Genomic DNA, 25389 nt, shown 5'->3' on the forward strand with positions numbered 1-25389 from the left:
AGCTGTACCCTGATGGTCTCCTCTAGTTCTGCTTTTAGGTCTGACACCATATTGGCCACCCAACAGGGTATGCCAGATAGGGTGTTAGCCATCGGGGTTATCAGATTATGGTTGGCCTTTGAGTTCTCTTTGCCCCCCTTTTTATTAATAGTCTTGCATGCACTCTTTTTCCTACACTGTTGGGCGGGCTTGCCTGGGTTACTAGTTTGTGTGGTTGCCCGAGGGGACTGCTCTAAATTTATAAGATCTGTGACTCCAGCCGTGTTATTTGAAGTATTTAAAATAGGCTGTGCGCAGGGAAGCTCTACATACGAGGAGGTTAAAGAGAAACTAGCGTCTGGGTTATCTAATAATGATATCACCTGGCCCTCCTCTGTGTCATGGATAGCTACTGTGGGTGCTAACGAGAGTCGCCTTTCTGTATTCTCAATAGCTGTTGCCACTACCCCAATTGTCTGTTGCAGCATTTTATCTATCGCTGTTAAAGTGGGAAGAGGCTGTGATTGTGGGTTGTCGCCTTTCTGTCTGGTGTTTGATCTTAAGGTAGGCATTTTACTTATTTTGGATCCCTTCTTCATATTTTAATCGTGGCGTCCTCTTTATTATGTGAGTCAGGTGTTGGATTGTAAAAATAGGGCAAGAAAGTCCTATACCCCCTAGTGTGCCCAACTGTACCTTATATGCGGTGGGGCGATGCGGGCTGACAGATATTAATAATGTTGCCCAGCCCAGCCTTATCTGGCCTTGGAGGGCCGTAGAGGGCCCGCCCTTTGCCCGGGTGGGGCGCGTCTGTTTTATGCGCCAGTAGCGCGCTCGCAGGTCCCGCCTTCTCTTCCTGGTCACGTCACGGGGCAGCTGGGAAGGGTAGTTCGTCAACCCTCTCGGTCCCCCCCTCTCAGCGGCTGCAACAGGGACAGCGGCGGAGGGAGACCGGCGCGGTACACCCGCAGGGGCTCTGCCTCCAGCAGCAACACTCCTGGCAACCTGGTCAGTGATTCTGAATACCTCTGGTAAGACCCCCGCTCTGCCGGTGGGGCGCGTCTGTTTTATGCGCCAGTAGCGCGCTCGCAGGTCCCGCCTTCTCTTCCTGGTCACGTCACGGGGCAGCTGGGAAGGGTAGTTCGTCAACCCTCTCGGTCCCCCCCTCTCAGCGGCTGCAACAGGGACAGCGGCGGAGGGAGACCGGCGCGGTACACCCGCAGGGGCTCCGCCTCCAGCAGCAACACTCCTGGCAACCTGGTCAGTGATTCTGAATACCTCTGGTAAGACCCCCAACTATGACAGGCTTGCTCATTGGGTGCAGATTGTTTAGGCTTTGCTTAGTTAAAGGCTCTAGCATTACAGCATTTGCTATTATCCGGGTTTCTTACTGCCCCTCTAAAATTGTATCCTGCAGTTTACTATCTATATTTGCAGCCATATTACAATAGGACTTGTTATCGGCTTCTTGTACAATGGGTAGAAAAAAAGACATCCCAACATCTAGTGCTGCTCCTAAAATTATGGCATCCTCATTCCCTATTAAGTTGAATTTTTGCACTGTTCCGTCGACTAACAGGAGTCAGTCATTCTCTTCCAAAGAGGTCAATGCCCGATATCTTTTGTATAAAGGGACATCTATGCAGGGTGGTGGTTTCGTTAATAATGGTGCCTGATTAATGGAATTAGTGTTATGGGTTGGGCTGCCCTGATTCCCACTCAACATTAGGTGCCTATAGCAGTATGCTACTGGCAAGGGAGTTGTATTATACTCCCGGGGGGGCGGTGGTGGAGCATTCGCTAAGGTATTCCTCGCCCAGCCCGAGGACTTAAAGTTGATAATGATACAGTCTCCCTCAAACTTTTTCTTAAGAGGACCAATCCATCCCACCCGTTGCGTTAACAATATCTGGTTAGCCCCCGACAATGGAAAACCACAGTTATTGGACAGCCAGTGTAGTGTTTTGTTGTTGCGTGCCGCATGATTTTCCCACTGATCCCTCCCTAACTTAGGCACATTCACTAAAACTGCCACATAGGCCCCGCATTTGAGGGGTAAATCAATAGATAGAGGTGCTTTATTTGTTTTGGCGGGTATAAAAACTGTATTACCTGCTCTATTAATGTCTATTGTCGGGGCATTGCTGGCCCCTGCAGTTAGATTCTCCCTTTGGTCCTTTCCGGAATTAGGAACAGTAGCATATTTAACTCTACTCTGCTTCGAATTTTCCTTTGACGCCTCGCTATGATTTGAGTCCCCTATAGATATCCTCTCCTTGTGGTGATTAATTGCATTAGGATTTGTGATATTGCTACCACTATCAATATCAATAGCCAGGGTAAAATCCTCCCTACTAGTATCTGCCCTCAGATTGCTCTTCTCAATCTTTGCATAAATTTTCTCAAGGGATCCATTTAGTTTATGGACTTCCTTGGCTATGTTGTCTATTCTGTCATGAAGTGGCCTAAGTAATACAATTTATTTATCAAAAATAGCTTCCATGGATGTTGTATTCAGCGTAGTTTCTGAGGCTGGGTTTTTATATGTATTTGCTATGCTCCCCCGTGTAGGATATCGCTTATCTTTCTTAGCCTTAGAATTACCCTGTCCGGTTGTTTTCTTTTTCTGCCCAATGATTTTAGGTGGAGGGGTGGGAGAAACATTGAGGGAAGTGGTAAGTACAGATAATGTGGGTGTATTAGAAATACGGGAGAGCTCATCTACAATGTCCTTCAAACCCTCAGCATAACCAGAACCATCTCTTATCATAAGGGGTGTCTCAGAAATAATTACTCTTTCTTCGTTGGGCAAGATTAGTTCCTCACTGTTCTTATCACCGAGCACAGTGCTGGACCCTAAGGACAAACGTCTCTCCCTGCGGTTGATCTCTTCTGATAAAGCATTAATGGCTTTTACTAAGAATGTGTCTATGGTGTTACACGTCTTGTCCAACAGAGATTTGTTTGCCCGTCTCCGTGCCATTTTACAGTGGGGCCAATAATCTATCCAAAACTCGAGGGGAAATAAAGTGCAGGGTACAAAGTTTACACACATAAACCAAGTCAGTACCTTTCAAATTGCCAAAACCAGTTTATTGCGGACGTTAGGGGGGTGGCCCTGCCCGGCCTTTTCCGGCCTAAGACGGTCCCGCCCTTATCCGGGGCTTCTCCCGGCGTCGCCCACGCGAGTCCCGCGACACGGGAGCTCTGCCGTTCTTTTAAGCGCCACGGGCGCAATGTGGGCGTAGGCGGCGTCCGGCCGCAGTGACACCTGGGAGTTGTAGTCTTCCCCTTCGGCGGCCGCACGGTCAGGGCAGGCAGCGGCAGCAGGGGAGACCAGCAAGGAATGCCCACAAAGCTCGGCACCAGATCTAGTAGGTGCCGCGGAGCTCAAAGCAGGCGGTAACAACAGGCAGACCCAGCAAGATTTGCCCCACGCTATCGCTATCACAGAGTGTCAATTGTAATTTGTGCTTGAAGTTTTGGAAAAGTACCTACTGGATGGAATAAAACAATCATTGCCATTACATGATTAGCAGAGGCATGTCCCTAAATTACTCTCCAAATTAAAATATTCCATATTATTCCAACAGCACAGAAGCCTCAATGTGTCTTTGGGAAGCCCAATGACCACATATTGCTGGCCCCAGCAGACCGTTTCTGGACAACTACCAGGGACAGAGCAGTGAAGCTGCGCATGGAAGAGACAGGACCAGCCTCTGAGCCACCGGTCACCACACACCAGTTATTATGGGACGCGGTCCAGCGCTTTGGAAACCACCCAGCGATGGCAGTGAAGAGAGACGGACAGTGGAAAACTACCACATATCTCCAGTTCTACAAGGCATGCCGGGCAGCAGCCAAGAGCTTCTTGAGGGTGAGTCCTAGCAACTTTCTCAGAGAGGAAACGTCCACATGTTGTCTGAGTTTAATGAGGCAGGAGGAGGTTTCTGGTGGCTAAACGGTTACTAAGCATAATAGGGCAGTTTATGAAGGATAACTGTTTGATGCTGACAAATATTTCAAATGTAATTAGCTACACATTTCAATATGTTTGTATGAACTGTTTATTTTATTCATTTACTTACAGATTCATGTAGCATGCACCTGCGCTAGGAGGGTCAGACAACTTTATAAGAGGAAAACAACTATGCAAATGTTATTATTTTTTTTTTTGTTATGTTATTTTTACTTATACCGCGCACAGCTGCCCCAGCAAAGGGGCGTCCTGGCGCTTTGACACGGCAAACACAACACAGCACTAAAGAAAATCAGAAGGGAGATAAGACACAGCATAAAGGCTAAACAAATAAAAAGGTCTTGATGGCCCGTCTGAACTGAAGAAGCTCATCAATGGCCCGGATTTGCAAGGGAAGGGAGTTCCACCAGTTTGCCGCCAAGACTCGAAAAGAGCGGCCACCGGCTCTACTCAGTCTAAAACGCGGAACCACTGCTAAATTCTGACCCAGATATCTAAGGGTACGCAGAGGAACATAAGGTGTCAACAAATTCTCCAAGATTTGGGGGAATCTGCCCTTGAGAATTTTAAACGCAAGGCAGAGAACCTTGAATTTAATCCTCTGATGCACAGGGAGCCAATGGAGGGAGCGCAAAGATTTAGACATCGAGCACCGCCTAGGCAAACCTGTCACCACTCGGGCCGCAGCATTTTGGACTCGCTGCAACCGGGAGAGTTCTGATTGATTAATCCCAGCCAGTAGTGAGCTGGCATAGTCCAGCCGAGACAACACTGATGCTTGAACCACCAGTTGTCTCGTGGGTGCATCGAAGAATTTGAGGATAGGTCTAAGTCCTCTAATAATGCCATAGCAAGAAGCCGCCACCTTCTTGGTATGACAGATGAAACTGAGGGATGGATCAAGCTAAACCCCCACATTTTTTATCTCTGATGTTGGAGAAGGAGTCGCACCCAGTTCAGAAGGCCACCACTTGTCACCCCACAATGCCACCTGTTTACCGACCACCATAATCTCAGTCTTCTTGGTATTTAACTGGAGGCAGTTGGAATTCATCCAGTTAGCCACTGCCCGTAAGCCGTCGCAGAATCTGGGAGCTTCCATATCTGAGTCCCCACTCAGTGTGACCGCCAGCTGCGTGTCATCTGCGTAAGAGACCATCGTCAGGCCCCACTGCTTGACGACCGCAGCCAGCGGTCTCACATAAAGATTAAAAAGGGTAGGACTCAGCGATGACCCCTGTGGGACCCCCAGATCTAGCGGGTAAGATGTCGACTTACCGGGCGGGATCGCCACCTGGAATGACCTATCAGTAAGAAAAGATCGAAACCAGCATAGGGCGGGGCCAGAGACACCCACTTCCTCAAGTCGCTGAAGCAAAATCCTGTGCGAGACCGTGTCGAAGGCGGCACTGAGATCTAATAGCAATAGTGCCGCCGTCCGACCCGCATCAAGCACAGAACGCAGATGTTCGACCATAGAAAGAAGGGCCATCTCCGTGCTGTGACCCGCACGGAACCCGTTCTGAGTAGGGTCAAGAATGTTAGCCCTAGATAGATGGTCTGCGAGAGTGGCATTCACATGGGCCTCCGTGACTTTCGTGGCCCACGGAAGTAAGGAGATAGGGCGGTAGTTTTCAGGTTTAATGAGATTACATTCAGTGCTACCATCGTAACTGATAATTGCAAACATTTTGTGATGTATTTTCACATTGGCAGTAGAAAGTAGCCCAGCATAAAATCACAATGTAACCATGTGGATGAAGTCTGGTTGATTCTATTTGGACTAGACTATTTGCACTGTCCACTCAGAGGTTGTCTTTGGAGCACTGTGTGTTTCAGTCCCTTTTTTATTATCCCAGTAGAGTGGTATAAGTCTGTCTCAGGGGAAATCCAGTTCTTAATGTCCGGCTATTTCCGGTCAATCAATCATTCTGGATTTGTAGAGCACGGCTAATCACCCGGGAGGGTGTCCAGGCTCTAGGATCCTCCTGATATTAGTCCAAGAGCCAGGTCTTGAGTCCCTTTCTGAATTTCTGTGAGATAGAATGTTGTTCGTAGGTGAAGGGGGAGGTTGTTCCAGGACTTGGTGGCAAGGTAGGCAAAGGAGCATCCTCTGCTGTCGCTGTGAGCGTGGGCGAAGGAGGCGGAGCGCAGGTGTCTGGAGGGGTGGTGGCAGCTCAGGCGGTGCTTGATCCATGCTGGTCCTTGGCCGTGGAGGGCCTTGTAGGCGTGTATCAGCATTTTTAATTAGCAAATGACTAGGAGATGTTTTTTCATTAAATTGAGGCAGCTCCAGAAGAAATGATTTGGAGCTATTCAGTGAGCAGAAATACCTGCATTTTAAAATACGCTCCTTGCTTCAATAGACAGTGATTTAAGAGTACAGTGGAACTGAGAAATGTGACTATAGTGACCCACTCATGAAAGCAATATCGCTACAACATGTATCTTAAAGGGAACCAGGTGAAATCCGGGTATACTGTGAGTAAAGAGTTCCTGTAGACGAGTCTACGCATGGCCCATAATTGTACAACTCTGTAATGAAGGTCTTCAGTCCTCAAATAAGTTTGATTCAGTACTGGGGTTTTTTCCCACTGTAGATTTTTGTCCAACATGAAGCCTGGAGATGTTGCACATTCAGTAATGTATTGCCTGCAGACCAGGATATTGAGTGCTTGGAAATCTGCTTCAGGGGGTGAAGAGACATCCACATCTGGATGTGCTCTAGAGTTGGTTCTTGAAGGAGACATCATCATAGGATATGAACATTGGGCTATTCGGAGGATGTCCTTGACTTCAGCTCCAGGGTTCACACTGCCATACCCACTCGTTGTGCAGGTAAAACAATCAAACACTAAACGAGTCGGGATATTCCTTGAGCCCTATCAAGACAGAGTCATTTCATTTAAAAGCATAACATATATTGTCCTGTATCCCAATTACAGGACTTCATTGGCAACACCTACAAACTAAAGGCCATATTTACAAGAAGTCGCATTGCTGCGCTGCCCTGCATCACAGGGAAAGCCAGGAATACGCTGCATTTATCCAATACGGTGCATTTCTGTCCTTTCCCCTTGCGCTGATGTCGTTTTAACAGCCTAGTACTAATGCAGGCACCCTTGCACAATGGTGCAAGGATGCATGTGTTGTAGGCAGGATTGTGTTTGTGCAGGAATTGCACTTTCCTGCACAAAAACAACACTGGAAGGTGTTTTCTTCCTCTTTCTATGTGTGCTGCATCTTATGCCTTTCATCTGGCGGCGTAAGATTTTGATGCATTCCTAGCTTTACAATTCCTAGTAAATCTGAGAACACATCAAAAACCATGTGCGCTGCATGGGAAGACCCACCACAATGCCCGTGGAGTGCCTCCCTTGGGCAGAGTAAGCCAGCGCAGCGATTTGCTCTGCGTTGCCTTACTCCAGATTTTTTAAGCCATACAAAGTGACTTTGCGTGGTTCAAAAATCTCATTTAGGGGTTTATGTCACGCATGTGCCACATTGCATGGTGCAAGCATGACGCAAAGCTCTCATAAATCTCTCATCTGGCATCTACAATGATCTGTGGTCCTCTGCAAGACAGGAAAGCAGAAGCCACTCTGGATCAGATTAAGCTCATGCGTGAATCAGGGTCCGGGAGATATATTAAGTGGTGCAGAAAACTTAAAACTATTTAATTTCATACACTTCCAGCATTTTCACGCGTCACTAATTTCTGACTGAAATTCCCTGAATTGTTTGCATAAGGTGTTGTTGATGTCCACCACCTTAACTTTGTGTAAAAAGATGGAGAACTCTTCAGCCTGAATCAGTAACATCATCAGAGTGCTTTGAGTGTAAGTTACTGTACAAATGGACCATGGCAGAGAGGCTGGTACTGATCATACCCTTCTGCATCTGACCCTGACAGCTTGGCCTGGAGCGCTTCCACGGAGTCGGCATCCTGGGAAATAACTCACCAGAGTGGTTCATTGCCAACCTGGGAGCAATCATGGCCGGGTAAGTGAGTGTTCTACCTTTCCTTTTATTTACTCCGGCTTTACTCTTAGTAAACAGTGGACTTAACACCAAAGAATGTCACTAAGGGTTGGTCAATTGGTGTGAGTCATGCTGCTGGTCCACACTGTGTGTAGAGACCACATTCATGGTTGTGCATGTGTGTGTGAAGTGGACTTCAATGCATTTTAATTAATTTAGTAGAAAAGGTCTATGGTGTACTCTACGTATGCATGCATCTATGACTGTGGTGGTACTCACACAGAACAGACATAGATTGGACAACAGAGTGCTGAAGAGCGGGAGCGAGTCTAGGTTTACAATACAAGATTGTTCACAATGAGGTGTGTAACATGGGGATTGCTACTGTGTAGGGTGGGAGTGTTCTTCAGATGTATCTTCCATGTCTTTCTAATTTGTAGCAGCTTTGGGGAAGATGATCTCGGTGGTGATATTTCTCCAGATTTTGGTGCATTGATGGGGAAGGCCTGCATTATTGCATATCTTTGTCTCAATTCTAGTGATGTCCTGGTTCCTAACTTGACGCTGTTCACCTACAGTGATTCCCATGTCAGCCCGGTGCACAGAGATGTTTTTTCTTGTGACTTTGTAGGAGATGTATGTGTTCTTAAAGATGGTGTGGGCCAAGACAGGGAAGTGAAGTTCCTTCTATATTGGGATTGAATTGCTTCAGGCCCTTGATAAGTCGGGATCAGGGGGTGAGATGTCTCTTAAGAGGGTTATGTGATGTTAGCCCGCATGTATTTACCCCACAGTTTTTACTAAGCAAAATATTTTACAACACAGGGCTTTACAACGCAATTTGTTACAAAGCATGCCTCATTCCAGCGCAATTACTATTCTAACTCGAGGAGGGGCATTAGCTTGGGGAATGCGTTGTAACAGTTTGGGATGTGAAGCCCTGCATTGCAAAAGTTATTGCGGAGTTAAAAGTGCGGGGTAAATAATGTTTCCCCTCTTAAAAGTGCTGGTGCGGTGTCAGGGGTGTCATTGCTGCGCTCCACGTGGGAGGCATCTCAGGCTTGCAATGTTGGTGCATTGGTATCTGCACCAAGGAAATAAAGATTCATAAGCATTCTCCATGCCAATGAACATAGCTCAGTTCATATTTTGATTTCCAAGTAGAGCACGTGTTTATAATATTCTCATACTGAAGAGCTTGCCAGTTTTCTTTCATTGTAACTTCAATGCATTTATTTGTGAAATGGTATCTTAACTTTTCTAATATTCAGAAACATTCTTTCACCATCCACAACTAACCAGAGTGTCATATTCTAAAATATCCTAATACAATTAAACTTTATAAAAATAAAAGATGACTGGCTGACAGGCTGTTGGCTGGCAAGAATTTATTTTCATTGGCTACTCCCACATAAGTTCCATAACACCACACACAGACTTCTGCACCCTGTGTGGCCTGAAGAAGGGGGAGAGTTAATGGTTCAGTGAGAGAGTCCTCAGAAATTCAGTCAAGGGAGTCTACCAGATAATGAGAGCTCCATGGCGGATCGCTGCCAGGTAAACCTGTAAACGTGTATTTCATGTTCTCACGCAATTCAATTTTTCATGTTCAGTAAATATTATAAATGGTCCTGGTTAAATGTTTTGGAGATATCTAAAGGGTTATCTGAAGATAGTTGGGGTATATTGTCTCTAAAACCAAAAGACAACAAGAAATTGGAAAGCCTACAAACATTACCAAAAGATCACATTTCTTTCCTCCACATAATCACACTCTACTCATCCTGTGTTTGCAGTGGTATTTCTGCTGGAATATACACCACCAGCTCTGCAGACGCCTGTCGGTACGTGGCCAGTAACTGTGAAGCCAACATCCTCGTGGTGGAGAATCACCACCAACTGGAAAAAATCCTGCAGGTGAGATGGTCAATCATTCTCTCTCAAGCACCATACACATCTAACAAAGATCAAATGTAAAGCATCAATCAACGCATTCTGCAGATTTTAGGATGGTCGCCCCACAATCACTTGACCACATGTTGGAGTGGGCTATAATGTAACACTGTGCAGTAAATGAGCAGGGTTATTTTAGAGCTTGGTCACATGCATGGCTTTCAGAGACCAACAACATGTACCCAATTAACTGCAGCATCCCTTTTGGTTTAGAGACAGATTGTCCTTTCAGTGTATTTCCTGAAACCTGATCTGATCTGAAATTCCTGGTTCTGTCTGGAGACAACCTCAAAGGTCGCTTGATATCTAGAATATGCAGAGCTCTTTCTGCAGCACTGGATGGATTTGTAAAGAATGTGTTTAGTATGTCAGGTGTGTTAAGATTAATTTTGGTAAGGACTTAATGGTTTTAAGTGTTTTTTAGATATGTATTAAAACTTTATATGGATGTCATGATTATTAATATTGATTTTATCTGATATTTTATAATATTTAGTGCATTTGTAAATCACATTTTACTGTTTGAGAATGTATGCTTCATCTTTTTTCTCTTCTTTTTATGTGCATCTCCTTTGAGTTCCAAAATCATAAAAATAAAATAAACTGAAACTGAAACTAATGGTATTAATCTAAGATTCATCATTAGAGTAACTTTGCCCTTACAGAATTGAAGGAAGGTTATTTAATTGTAAGGGATTGACTCTTGATAATCTTTCTTGCTGAAGTTAGAGCTGGGAGTAGAGCAACATTTCATGGCACATATTTAATTTCTGCCTTGTGAATTGGCTCAAATGGACTTAACAACAGATGCAACAGGACTGAGTTCAACTGCCATATAACTGGAGGTAGTCCTTAGGGAGGAGATTTCATGACTAGCCATTTTATAACTTCTTTTATTACTCTGTTATGACATAGCGATGGTTTATGTGATTGCAGTTACATGCTTGTGTGTGACTCAGTGATGAAGTATACCCCGTCGGCCAAAATGTAAATCCCATCATATCGTATGGGATGTATATTTCGGCAAAGAGATATGAAATGAAATGAATTTGTACTTGTAAAGCGCACTGCTGCCCCAGCATAGGGGCGTCCTGGTGCTGTACTCATACCGCTCTGGAACCCTTCCTGGCTTTTCCCTGTGAAATGTCCACTACTGGGCACCCCCAAGGTGAAGCCAGGCATCCCAGCGGTGTTGGGGCCGTTGTGGAGATTAAGCAAGCTATTGCCCAGAGTTGCAGCGTGGGACCCATGATTAGAATAGGCACCGAGGCAAGAATGATCAGGTCCAGGGAAATTGAGCCCAAGACCCGCCGAGGCGGGAATTGAACCCTGGTCCCGGGCCAGACCTCTGCATCAGGGTCTGCCGCTCTAACCATTGAGCCACACTTCTCCACTATCCGTCACCATTGTGACAGAGTAACCCGTCCGCTGAGATCTAAATCGGGCCTTTAGTAGATACAGATGAATTTGAGGTGCCATCATGGGTAAAGACCACCCTCTTTAAATCATAGGCAGAATACATTTAGCACAACATGATTTGTTCACTGAGAAATAACTGGCTTGTCCCAACATTGTTGTCCTCCAGATAACTTAAATGGTGGACTTGGCTATGTTCAAGAGCTAGGCAGACAGTTTTAATGATGCTTGCACTGGATGGAAAATGTGCATCTGGTCAGGAGATTGGCTAAGATGTTAGGGCTATTTAAAGGTTGCTGTTTGCAGTTGGAAGCAAAACTGCATCAACCATGTTGAGCAATCTAAATTAGATGACATGGTTCTCTTGTTGATTTGATCAGTTCGTTTGGGATGAGGGGAAGCCTTGGAATGTGTAGGCAATATGCTTGACCATGCTATCAAAATAGCACGGTACCAAGAAATTCACATGAAGAGCAGATTATTGAACTGCCCACTTTTTCTATACTCTTGCATCACGTTTGACATCTGAACCTCATCTGACTGCATTCAGAAATGCCTTTCTGACAGGCTAGACTTCACCTTCTGGCCCTTGCCATCAGAAGGCCCACCTTATTTACCGTTTAAAGTTGTATTTCCCTGCCCAGGACCAAAATACAAACCATAGTGGTTCCGGGAAGGACAGTAACCACGCACAATGGAAGAAAACTCACATGTGATATAGTTTGAGGTATCGGTGTTGGTCTAATCCCCAACCCAGGCTCCTTACCCACGCACACAAGTCTCTCCACGACCTGGACCCCAAGTACCTCAACGACCGCCTGACCTTCTACACGCCCACCTGCCAGCTACGATCCACTAGCCTCGCCCTCGCCGCCGTACCACGCATCCGAAGAGCCACCGCCGGAGGAAGATCCTTCTCCTACCTGGCGGCCAAGACATGGAACTCCCTCCCCATCCACCTTCGGCTGACCCAGGACCATCTCGCCTTCATGAGACAAATCAAGACCTGGCTGTTCGAGCAGTAGCGGACCCCTCCCCCCAAGCGCCTTGTGTCCCTTCCGGGTGAGTAGCGCGCTATACAAATGTTATGATTGATTGATTGATTGAACTGAGGGCTCTATCATCTGGATGGAAGACAAAGCTGATAAACTGAATGCAAGAGTGATAGCCCTCATAGGGAAAGCAGCATGGGCTGGGAGTAAGATGAAGTCAATAGACTTCCACTAAATCTTTCCTGAAGGAGCCCAGACTTGGCTGGGATGGATGTTAAGGAGATTCCTCTCTGGAGAGGAAGACCATACAGTATGAAAATATCCTATTATCACCAGTGTGCACGTGTACATTGTGCAGATTTCCAGAACACCAATATTCACAGTAAGTAAGTGGATTATTCCTTGGGGTGGGCACTTGCCCACCCCAAGGAATATTTACACTAACTTTTCAGGGTGAACCCAAAAGTCACCAAATTAGTCTGAGCGCTACCCATTGAGAGATATGGCACAGAGCAGGAAGGCTTAATTTAGGGCAATGTGTAAGGTATTTAAGCAATACCAAACACTATAAGAACATAACACCAAATAATACAAATCCCAAACTGAATTAGAACAAGCAATGGCAAAGCCAAACAGCCCAAAATGATCTATTGAGTTTGACAACGTTTGTTAACTATGCTGCTCAGGAGAGTGTGAATGGTAAATAGCTGCACAGGGGAAGCGTAATGCTGCAACAATATGGGGGGGACACAAAAAACAATGAGGGGGGCCCAGGGGGATGCAAAAGCAACAAGGGCAGGGGGAGCCAAAGCAACATGAGGTTGGGGAAAGCAACATGAAGGGCGCAGTTGGAGGAAGCAATGGGCAGAGGCATACAGGCGAGAGCAATATGAAGGGGTGGGAAAAAACACTCAGCAACAGGGAGCGACATGGAAAGCAGACGGAGAGATGTACACAAGGGAGACAGTTCGAAAATACAATCACTCTAGTGGAGTGTTTCACACAATAGAAGAACGTCATGATTGAACATCAAGCAGTGGAAGTTTCAATACCAGCCAATCAAAGGAACTGTAAACATACGATTGACCAAATGGGGAACAAATAAGAAGCAAGTAAATGAGAGTGAACAGGAAAGCCAACGAATGGTAAGCAATGGGCGGGCTTATAGATTCTCAATGTTCTTGGCAAGCCAGAATATGCTGGAGCTTCCAGAATCCAGCTGGCCCTTAACCCCCTTCTGCCAACCTTCAGAGGCAAGCTGCTGAAGGCGCTCACGGACAGCATGACTGCCATGTGGTACTTTAACAAACACAGTGTGGTCCAGGATCCTGGTACAGTAGGCTTTACAACACTATTGATGATCAACCAACTGGCAGGGTCCCTGAAGGCCACTAGTGGCATCTCGATCCAGAGTTGGCATTGCCCATCTTCGAACAGTGGGCCATGCTCCGATTAGTTCTTTTCAGCACCAATGAAAAGTGTTTAAATTACTGTGCACTGGAGTTTCATTTGAGAAAGTCACAGGGAGACACTGTCTGACTGTGATGGGACATGCTCTCAGGTACAATTGCTTCTTGTGAAATTCAAGTTTAAATGAAGATAAGGAGGCTTCAGATATTGAAATGCAGCAGTTAAGTTTATTTCAGTAAAGTGATCCCATCCATTCCTGCTGGTAAGTCAGTCATTGTCTCTCCATGGTCTTAGACATACCAAAATGACCCTCATGTGCCATTACAAGAAGTTCTTTATGCAGAGTGGTGGGTGGAACTAACCTAGTACCTCTAAAAACAAGACCTTCACACTCGGCTAATTCATCTTTCATGACCCAATACTTTTCACACTCCCCTTTGACTTTCTTATCCCAACCATTCTTAAGTAGGGGGATTAACTCAACAAATACCTTATCCTTAGCACATTCATCTGGCCACCTGTTTTCTTTCATCCCACCAGCCTCGATAGTACAAACACATTCATTAATATGATTCTCCTCTGGTTCGGCCTTATCATCACTTTGTACCACCAATCTTGACAAAGTGTCTGCAACACTAATCCTAGCACCTGGCAAATATTCAACTTTAAAGTTATATCCTTGAAGTGCTCAAACCCATTTAGAAATCCTCCCAGAAATGACATCTATACCTTTTTTTTAACAACCTGACACAGTGGCTTGTGTTCGGTCCTTTCTTCAAACTTTACACCCCACAGCAAATTCTTGAGTTTCTTTATCGCCCAGTGTACAGCTAGGCCTCTCTTTCTATTACAGAGTAAAGCAGTTCTGCACCTCTAAGGCTTCACAACAAGAATAAAATGACACTCAGATTCCCCATCTTTCTGCAGTAAAACACCACCCAGATCTTTCATGCTGGCATCAGTAATAAGTACAGTTCTTTTGGTGGGATCAAAAGTTTTCAACATGGGAGTTTTCTTGAGCATGTTCTTAACTGCAACAAATTCCTTTTCACAATCATCGGACCAAATAAAATTGACACCTTCGCACAACAGTTTCCGCATATTAACACACATCCCAGCAAAGTCCTTCATGAATTTGCTATAATATTCTGACATTCCAAGAAATTTCATCAACTCTTCCTTATTGCATGGAGAGGCAAGATCTTGAATGGTACTTACAAGTTCAGCCTTGGGTAGCACACCTTGACCTGAAATGGTATGACCCAGGTAATCTATTGATTACTTTTTAAACTTACATTTGTCAATCCTTACAGTAAGATTGTATTCCTGGAATTGCCTAACAACCATCCTGAGTATTTTATCATGTTTTTCTTCTTTCCTCCCATACACTAGTACATCATCCTGATACATTTTCACACCCACAACACCTTTCAAAACTCTCTCCAAGGCTCTCTGAAATACAGATGCTGCAGACACGAGGCCAAATGGTACTTTAACAAATCTTTAAGTCCCAAAGGGCACGATAAAAGCTGTTAGGTCTTTGGATTCATCTTCCAATTTTATCTGATGAGATGCAGATTTTAAGTCTACGGTACAAAAAAACACTGTAAAAGCATCAACATATCAGATATTTTTGGCAAAGGATATTTGTCAATGCTAACTTCTTTGTTCAATTTTCTTAAATCAATGCATAGGTGCAAATTTTCGTTCGATTTGCGTGCGGCTACCACTGGCGCCAACCATCTAGTGCCTTCTACCTCCTCAATTATACCATCTTTCTTTAATTTCTCCAGTTCTCCTTTCATCTCCTCTCTTACTGACAATGGGACACTGTGGACCTTACAAGCTATTGGAACAGCTCCAGGAATTAATCTTATATTGTGAGCATAGCCTCGTAAACACCCTAACTCCTCTTTAAACACATCCGGAAACTCTCTCTTTAGCAGAGTGGTAAACTCTCCTTCACAATCCTGGGCTAATACATCATTAACTTGAAAATATTTTCTCAAAATATTAGGAGGATCGCTGTTAGGGTCCAACATCACCCTAAGATCTCTCTGGTGAAACCAACTGAGGATGCTGTCCCCCTGGTGTGAAACATATTTTCCCCGTGGTATATCTAACTCCGTATTGTATCAACCCAGTGAAGTATCCTAATAATTTAATAAGTTCACCTCCATATCCAGTAGGTGTTATGTCAGCTTTGAGAAGTTTTATTACCTTAGCAAGCTTGTTCATAAAGAACTGTCTTGAAATAATGGTGATTTTCGCCCCTGAGTCAAACAAAACTCATGTAAGTTACCCTTCTACCTTTATCTCATCCAGGGGGCCTTTTTTATGATTGTCTGATACCTGTGAAATGATTTGTCCACAGTAACAATAAGATCCACTATCACTGTTGCCATCGTCTGCGACTGCAAGAACCTTTCCTTTGATTTTCTTAAGTTTGCAAGCAGAGGTAAAGTGTCCTACCTTTTTACAATTTGTACAAGTTGACTTATGTCCAGGACATTTCTTATCATTAGCCAAGTGATTTTCGCTTCCACATCTGTAACACTTAAGTTTCAAATCTCTTACATTTTTTCTCTGTCCCCTTGCTGTAGCATTCTTCTTAAAGTCTTTTTCTTTAGAATTAATTTTTACAGACTGAATGACATTGTCTTTATTCTCACGCTTAGTAATTATATCTACACATTTTAAAGAGTGCTCAATCTTCTTTGCCAAAGGTCACTTCTGACCTTTTCAACATTACACCCCATCATCAATTGGTCCCTAATTCTTTCCTCCACAAGGGCACCAAATGTACACGAAGATGCTAACTTCCTAAGTGCAGTGACATAGTTTTCAAATGTCTCTCCTTCATTCTGTGTACTCCTGCCAAAGTGATACCGTTCTAGAATGGTACTCACTTTAGGTAGATAGTGCTTGAGGGCTACCATTTTGTGGAGTGTTTTACTTGTGTGAGCCCTCCCAGATCCCGCCTCCCTGCTGCCCCTCCCACGCTCCGCCCCCTCCACTCTCCATTAAATGCCTGATGTCCCAACGCGCAGCGTCCACGCGCTACGGCCTCGCCGAAGGTGCGCCAAAGGTAAGCCCGTCTACGCCCGTCCGCGCCTGGACCGCGCCCAGCGCCCATCCCCCTGCTCTATGCCGCTCCCAACCCCCCAGAGTAACTTATGATGCCGCCACTCTCCTCGCCCTCAACGCCGGACGCACCCCACTCTGCTGCCAAGCTACCCCAGGACGTACCCACGGCCCATTCTCCTGCCTCTCCTGTAAGTTCAACTGCATCAGGACCCTCACCAAACACACTTCCTCCACACACAGCTCCGAACCCAACGACTTGAAATGCATCCTACTGAACACCCGCTCGGTCCACAGACACGCAACCGAACTCTGGGACCTAATCGACTCTACATCTCCTGACATCGCCTTCCTCACTGAAACATGGATGAATACATCTTCTGCCCCCGACATCGCCATAGCCATACCGGAGACATACAAGATCATTCGAAAAGACCGCACCATTAACAAAACTGGAGGAGGCATAGCCATCGTCCACAGAAACACCATCAAAATTACAACCTGCTCTGACGACAATCTTGCAACCGCCGAACACCTCCACTTCCAGATCCACACCGACCCCAGGACCACACTCAGAGGAACCCTCATTTACAGGCCCCCAGGCACCCGATCTCAATTCAGTGACGACATCACTGACTTCATCAGCCCGCACGCCCTCGCATCCGAGAACTACATTCTCCTAGGAGACCTCAACTACCACCTTGACAACATTCTCGACAACAATACCACCACCCTTCTGGACAACCTGTCCAATCTTGGACTCAAACAACTTGTTAACACCCCCACTCACACAGCCGGACACACGCTCGACCCTATCTTCACCTCCAGCAAGCACATCTCCTTCGATCACACTACAGCTCTCCACTGGACGGATCACAGCTGTGTTCACTTCAGCTACAAAACAACCCTGACCCACAACCGTCCACAACCCATTCCCCGAAGAAAATGGAACAAAATCACCACCGACCAACTCCTCACATCACTCAGCCAAAACACTCCCACCCTAACAACGGACCCAGACCAAGCGGCCACAAACCTCAGGCAATGGATCACCAACAGTGCGGACGAACTAGCACCCCTGAAAAAACACCAGTTGAAATCATTCAGCAAAAGTGCTCCCTGGTTCAATGACGACCTTAAAAAATCCAAGAAGACATGCCGCACCCTGGAGAAGAACTGGAGAAAAGAACCAACCTCAGACAACATGGCCTCCCTCAAGACAGCCACCCGCAAACACCACCAACTGATTCGATCCGCCAAGAAATCAGCATTTAAGGACCGTCTCGACAACAACTCTCATAACAGCAAGGAACTCTTCAATATCGTCAAAGAATTCACCAACCCTCCCGCAGCATCCAACGACATCGCTAACTCCCAAGACCTCTGCGATGCGCTATCCTCCTCCTTCTTCTACAACAAAATCGCCGACATCCACAACAGCTTCATGAATACTCCCAATGACCAACTCACCCCACCCCCTTCTGTTCCCACCCCTCCAACTAACTACCTCAAGTCCTGGAACCCAATCACCATTGAAGATACCATTCGCCTCATGAACTCAATTCACTCTGGCTCACCCTCGGACCCCTGTCCCCACTACATCTTCAACAAAGCTGACTCCATCATCGCCCCCCAACTCCGCGATGTCATCAACTGCTCCTTCAACTCCGCCTCCTTTCCAGAAATATGGAAACACGCCGAACTCAGCGCCCTTCTGAAAAAACCAACAGCAGACCCCTCAGAACTGAAAAACTACCGACCCATTTCCCTCCTCCCTTTCCCGGCCAAAGTCATCGAGAAAGCCGTCAACAGCCAACTCGCAGCCTTCCTCGAATCCAACAACTCCCTGGATCCCTCACAAAACGGCTTCCGAACCAAACACAGCACCGAAACCGCCCTCATTGCGGTGACCGACGACATCCGAGCACTCCTGGACAACGGTGAAACAGTGGCCCTCATTCTACTCGACCTCTCCGCCGCCTTCGACACTGTCTGTCACAACACCCTCATACAACGCCTCTACAACATCGGCATACAAGGAAAAGCCTTGGACTGGATCATCTCGTTCCTAGCCGGAAGAACCCAGAGAGTCCGACTCCCCCCTTTCTACTCCGAGTCCACTGAAGTCATCTGCGGCGTACCCCAAGGCTCCTCACTCAGTCCCACCCTCTTCAACGTCTACATGAGTCCCCTCGCCTCCATCGCACGTCAACACAACCTCAACATCATCTCCTACGCCGACGACACCCAGCTTATCCTTTCCCTCACCAAAGACCCCAACACCGCCAAAAACAACCTTCACGAAGGTATGAAAGAAGTAGCCGAATGGATGAAACAGAGCCGCTTAAAACTCAACTCAGACAAAACGGAGGTGCTCATCCTTGGATCCTCCCCCTCAGCTTGGGACGACTCCTGGTGGCCGTCCGCTTTGGGATCAGCGCCCACACCCACAGACCATGCACGTAACCTTGGCTTCATTCTAGACTCCTCTCTCTCAATGTCCAGACAAGTCAACGCTGTATCGTCCTCCTGCTTCAACGTCCTTCGCATTCTCAAAAAGATCTTCCGCTGGATCCCCCTCGAAACAAGAAAGACTGTCACCCATGCACTGGTCACAAGTCGACTGGACTATGGCAACACACTCTACGCCGGAATTACAACAAAATTGCAGAAAAAGCTCCAGCACATTCAAAACGCATCAGCGAGACTCATATTAGACATCCCTCGCCAAGAACACATCACCGGTCACTTAAAAAACCTCCACTGGCTTCCCGTCAACAAAAGAATCACTTTCCGCCTTTTTTACCCACGCACACAAGGCCCTTTATAATCTAGGACCCGAATGCCTCAACACCCGACTGTCCTTCTACTATCCCACCCGCCAACTAAGATCATTCAATCAAGCCCTCGCTGCAGTCCCGCGCATCCGAAAAACCACCATGGGTGGCAGATCCTTCTCCTTCCTGGCTGCCAAGACCTGGAACTCACTCCCCACCCACCTCCGCCTTACTCAGAATCACATCTCCTTCAGAAAAGAACTGAAAACTTGGCTATTCGATAAACAGTGATCCCCTCCCCCTAGCGCCTTGAGACCCTCTGGGTGAGTAGTGCGCTTTATAAATGCCTGAACTTGAACTTGAACTTGTCAAGTTTCATGATAAATAATATTTCATATTGATTTGATCGTCCACATCAGGCAAGTGATCAAACACTTCTTGTCCCACAGAGTCGAGACAATGAAGGAGAAGAGCTGTACGCCTTTCAGCGCTAAGATTAGTGCCGCAAACTTTTGCGTACCTCTCGAAAACCTTTTTCTACTTCTGCCATTTGATGGGCGGATCAATAGGCGTGGAAAGGAAGAAAGGAGGTGTTGCTACATTCTGCATGTTACTGACCTTTCTTAAAGAAACAAATGTTAATTCATAAATGACACCACATGTAACAAACTATAATAAATTGCGATAATCAGTGAATGAGATGAGTATGCAAGGTAATGTGTGGTGGGATAAGATAATAAGCAATAACTGTAATGAGCCTAGTGATGTACTGATGAGCAAAAAACAATGGTAGAAGCAGAGCTTGATTTAAGACTCTTGAAACAGTAATTGAGGTGTCTGAAATAACAGGGGTTATGATGTTCCTTGCCTGAAATGAAACACACGGTTAGGTTAAAATGTTCCTTGCCTGAAGTAAAATGTACTGTCAAAATGCTCCTTGCTGCCTCTTGCTTTGTCCCTCCCTTTTTAGGTCTCACCTGAGCCAGCGCATGCGTTGCACTGGCGAGACATTTAGTAGCTGCTTAAAAAAGTGCTACTTTGCCGGCCACCAGCTTGCTATCACACGCACAAGCGCGTGTGTGACATGCACAGCTGCCATCCTGCACAGCTGCCATTTGGCTTATTTCATTGCGTGTGTGAAGCCCCTCCCTTATCCCCTCCCTTCTATCACTCCCTCCTTGTCAGCTTTCAGCCTTTTTTATGGAGCGCGCTAACTTGTAGCTGTTTCACTTTCATTATTTGCACTCCCTCCTAGTCTTTGTCAGCTTCCTGTATTTGTTTGCAAACCATGTTTAAGCTTGAGTCAAGGCTGACTTTTAACCCCTTGCATGCTGATGACGAACCCCAGCCGTCACGCTCCACGGTGCTCGTGTGCTGATGACGGCTGGGGTTCGTCACGGCCCCGCCCTGTTCTTTTGCTTACCGCACAGCGGCGGAAACGGGCCAGCAGCGAAGGGGTTAATTATTAGCAGAATTTCCATTTGGAACCTTATGTGTTAATGCAAGGTTTTCAGCAACATTGAAGCTGTGATTTATGAAACATCTCAACATAGTTTATTTTGAGATGCTTTTAGTATTACTGTTTTATGACTTAAGGAACATTAAGGAAATGTTACAGTGAAACTGGACAACGTTCACAGTGTTTATTTCTGATAGCAGCGGCTGCTTCATGTACGTTGCACCATTCAGGGAGTCCTTTCGTTGGTGCTTTCATGAGAACATGATGAGGAAGCTGGAAACTTTTGGCACATTCTCTTTAAAAGCACAGTATGTTGGCCACTGGATTACACCTATGTGGCGCTTTAGATTTCAAAGCGCTATGGTGGGTGCAGCAGTTATAACTCATGAAATATGGGGTGCAACTCACAAGGAGGGGGCAGGTTTGAGTGCACATTGGCTGCAATCGAACTCTTAAGATGATTTACTGTGTGTATCCATTATCAGCACTCAGTCTTCGCTAAGTGATCTTGTTTTGTTGCTGTGTCAATGCTTTGCTGTGCCCGTTTGACTTAAAACGTGCTTTCTCCTTCCGCAAACTTGATGTTTGTGTTCCTTTATTTTGAGATGCTTTCAGTATTACTGTCACACACACAACCACAACCAGAACCACACACACAGCTGCAACCAAACACACAACCACATACACAACCACACACACAGACACAACCAAACACACAAGCACACACACAACCACACACACACACATACATACACACAACCACACCCAACCACCCACACAACCACGCCCACAGCCACACCCACAACCACATCCAACTACCCAACCACACACACAACCATACACACACAACCACACACACACAACCACACACACACAACCACACCCACAACCACGCACACAACCACACCCAAAACCACAACCACACCCACAACCATACCCACACCTAACCACCCAACCACACAACCACACACACAACCACACATACAACCACACACACAACCAAACACATACACACAACCACAACCAAAATGACATACAACCACACACACAACCACACACAACTACCCAACCACACACACAACCACACAACTACACACACAACCACACACAATCACAACCACACACACAACCAAACAAACACAACCCCAACCACACACACAACAACCACACACACACAACACAACAACCACATACACACAACCACACACACAACCACACACAACCAACAACACACACACACAACCACATACTCAACCATATACACAAATAACCACACACACAACCACCCAACCACAGCCACAACCACAGCCACAACCACACACACACAAGCAAACACAAACACACACACCCACAACCACACACAACCACAACCACACACACAACCACATCCACACACACAGCTGCAACCAAACGCACAACCACACACAACCACACACAGACACAACCAAACACAAACACAACCACAGCCACACACAACCACACACACAACCACACACACAACCACACACACAACCACACACACACACACACAACCACACCCACACCCAACCACCCACCCAACCACCCACACAACCACGCCCACAACCACCCACCCAAACACACACACAACCATACACACACAACCACACACACACAACCACACACACACAACCACACACACACAACCACACACACACAACCACACCCACAACCACACCCAACTACAACCACACCCACACCCAACCACACACACACCCAACCACACACAACCACGCCCACAACCATACCCACACCCAACCACCCAACCACACACACAAGCACACAACCACACACACAACCACACATACAACCAACATGACACAAAACCACACACACAACCACAACCACACACAACATGACACAAAACCACACACACAACCACAACCACACACAACTACCCGGCCACACACACAACCACACACAATCACAACTACACACACATTCAAACACACACAATAATAACCACACACACAACCACACACACAACCCCACACACAACCACAACCGCACAACCACATGCACAACTACACACACAACCACACACAAAAACAACCACACACACAACCACCCAACCACACACCCAACCACACCCACACACACCTACCCACAACCACACACACCACAACCACACACCACCACACACACACACAAACACATATAAACACACATACAAACACACACAACCACACACACAACCAAACACAAACACATGCACACAACCACAGCCACACACACAACCACACATACAACCACACACACACACAACCAAACACCTACAAACAACCACACACACAACCACACACACAACCACAACCACACACACAACCAAACACACACAACCACACACACAACCAACCACAAACCCAACACACATCCACACAAGCACACACACCACACACACACAACCACACACATACAACCACACACACACAACAACCACACACACACAACACAACCACACACACAACCACAACCACACACACAACCACAACCACACACAACAACCACAACACACAAGCACACACACAAACATATACACACAACCACACACACAATCACACACAACCACACATATAACCACACACACACAACGACAACCATACACACAACCACATACTCAACCATTAACACAAATAACCACACACACAACCACACACAACCACACAACCATATACACAACCACAGGCACAACCACACACACGCAAGCAAACACAAACACCCACAACCACAAACCACAAAAACAAAACCAAACACACAACCACACACACACAACCACATACACACAACCACACATACAATCACATACAACCACACACACAACCACACACTCAACCACACACACAAATAACCACACACACAACCAATCAACCTGCAATCGAACTCTTAAGATGATGGGCTGTGTTTATCCATCATCAGCACTCAGTCTTCGCTAAGTGATCTTGTTTTGTTTTGTCAATGCTTTGCTGCGCCCGTTTGACTTACAACATGCTTTCTCTTTCCCCAAACTCGATGTTTGTGTTCCTTTATTTTGAGATGCTTTTAGTATTACTGTCACACACAACCACAACAACACACACACAACTACAACCTCACGCACAACCACACACACAGCCACACACAGCCACACACAAAACCAAATCCACAACCACACACACACAAAACCACAGACACACACAACCACTGACACAACAAAACAACCACAAACATACACAACCACACACACAACCACACAAAACTACATTTACAACCTCAACCACACACACAAGCACACACACACAACCACAACCGCACACACAACCACAACCGCACACACAAACACACACACAATCCCACACCCAACCACACACACACCCAACCACACACACAACTACACACATCCACCTACACAACCACCCAACCACATACACAACCACACCCACACACACAACCACTCACACACAACCACACACACACAACCACACACACACAACCACACACACAACCACACACACACACAACCACATACACAAAACCACATACACAAAACCACATACACACAACCACACACACACAACCACATATACACAACCACACACACACACAAAAACACATACACACAACCACACATACAACCACCCACACACACAACCACCCACACAGCCACACACACAACCACACAAAAACACAACCACACACACACAACCACACACACACAACCACACACACACAAACAACCACACACATACAACCACACCCAACCACCCCTACAACCACATGCACACCCACACACAACTACAACCACACACCCAACCACACAAAGAACCACACATACAACCACAACCACACACAAAACCATACACACAACTACAACCACAACACATACACACATAACCACACACAAAAACCATGCAGACAACCATAACCACACACAACCACACACACACAACTACACATACAATCGCACACACAATCACAACAACACACAATCATGACCACACATACAACCACACACACACGAAACCACACACACAAGCAACCACACACACAACCACACCCAACCACAACCACACCCACATACAACCACACACACACACACACACACACACACACACACACACAACCACACACACACACAACCATGACCACAGCCAAAACCACACACACACAACCACAAACCCAACACACACACACATACAACCACACACACAACTACACACACACAACCACAACCACGCACAGACAACCACACACAACCACTACCACACATACAACAGACACAACCACACACAACAACCACACACACAACCACAACCACACACACAACCACACACAACCACACAACAACCACACACACAACCACAA

At 46.2% G+C, this 25389-nt stretch overlaps 1 protein-coding gene across 1 annotated transcript in view; it reads left to right on the forward strand.

The window, feature by feature from the left end:
• Nucleotides 1-25389, forward strand: part of LOC144817694 (long-chain-fatty-acid--CoA ligase ACSBG2-like) — a 366066-nt gene that overhangs the window by 72606 nt on the left and 268071 nt on the right. The window contains exons 3-5 of the mRNA XM_078674443.1: nucleotides 3573-3856; nucleotides 7872-7960; nucleotides 9736-9856. Coding sequence (XP_078530569.1) covers nucleotides 3573-3856; nucleotides 7872-7960; nucleotides 9736-9856 — 494 coding nt within the window. The remainder of the gene's footprint in view (nucleotides 1-3572; nucleotides 3857-7871; nucleotides 7961-9735; nucleotides 9857-25389) is intronic.

This window comes from Lissotriton helveticus, chromosome 2_1 (assembly GCF_964261635.1).
Source record: "Lissotriton helveticus chromosome 2_1, aLisHel1.1, whole genome shotgun sequence".
Taxonomy (NCBI): domain Eukaryota; kingdom Metazoa; phylum Chordata; class Amphibia; order Caudata; family Salamandridae; genus Lissotriton; species Lissotriton helveticus.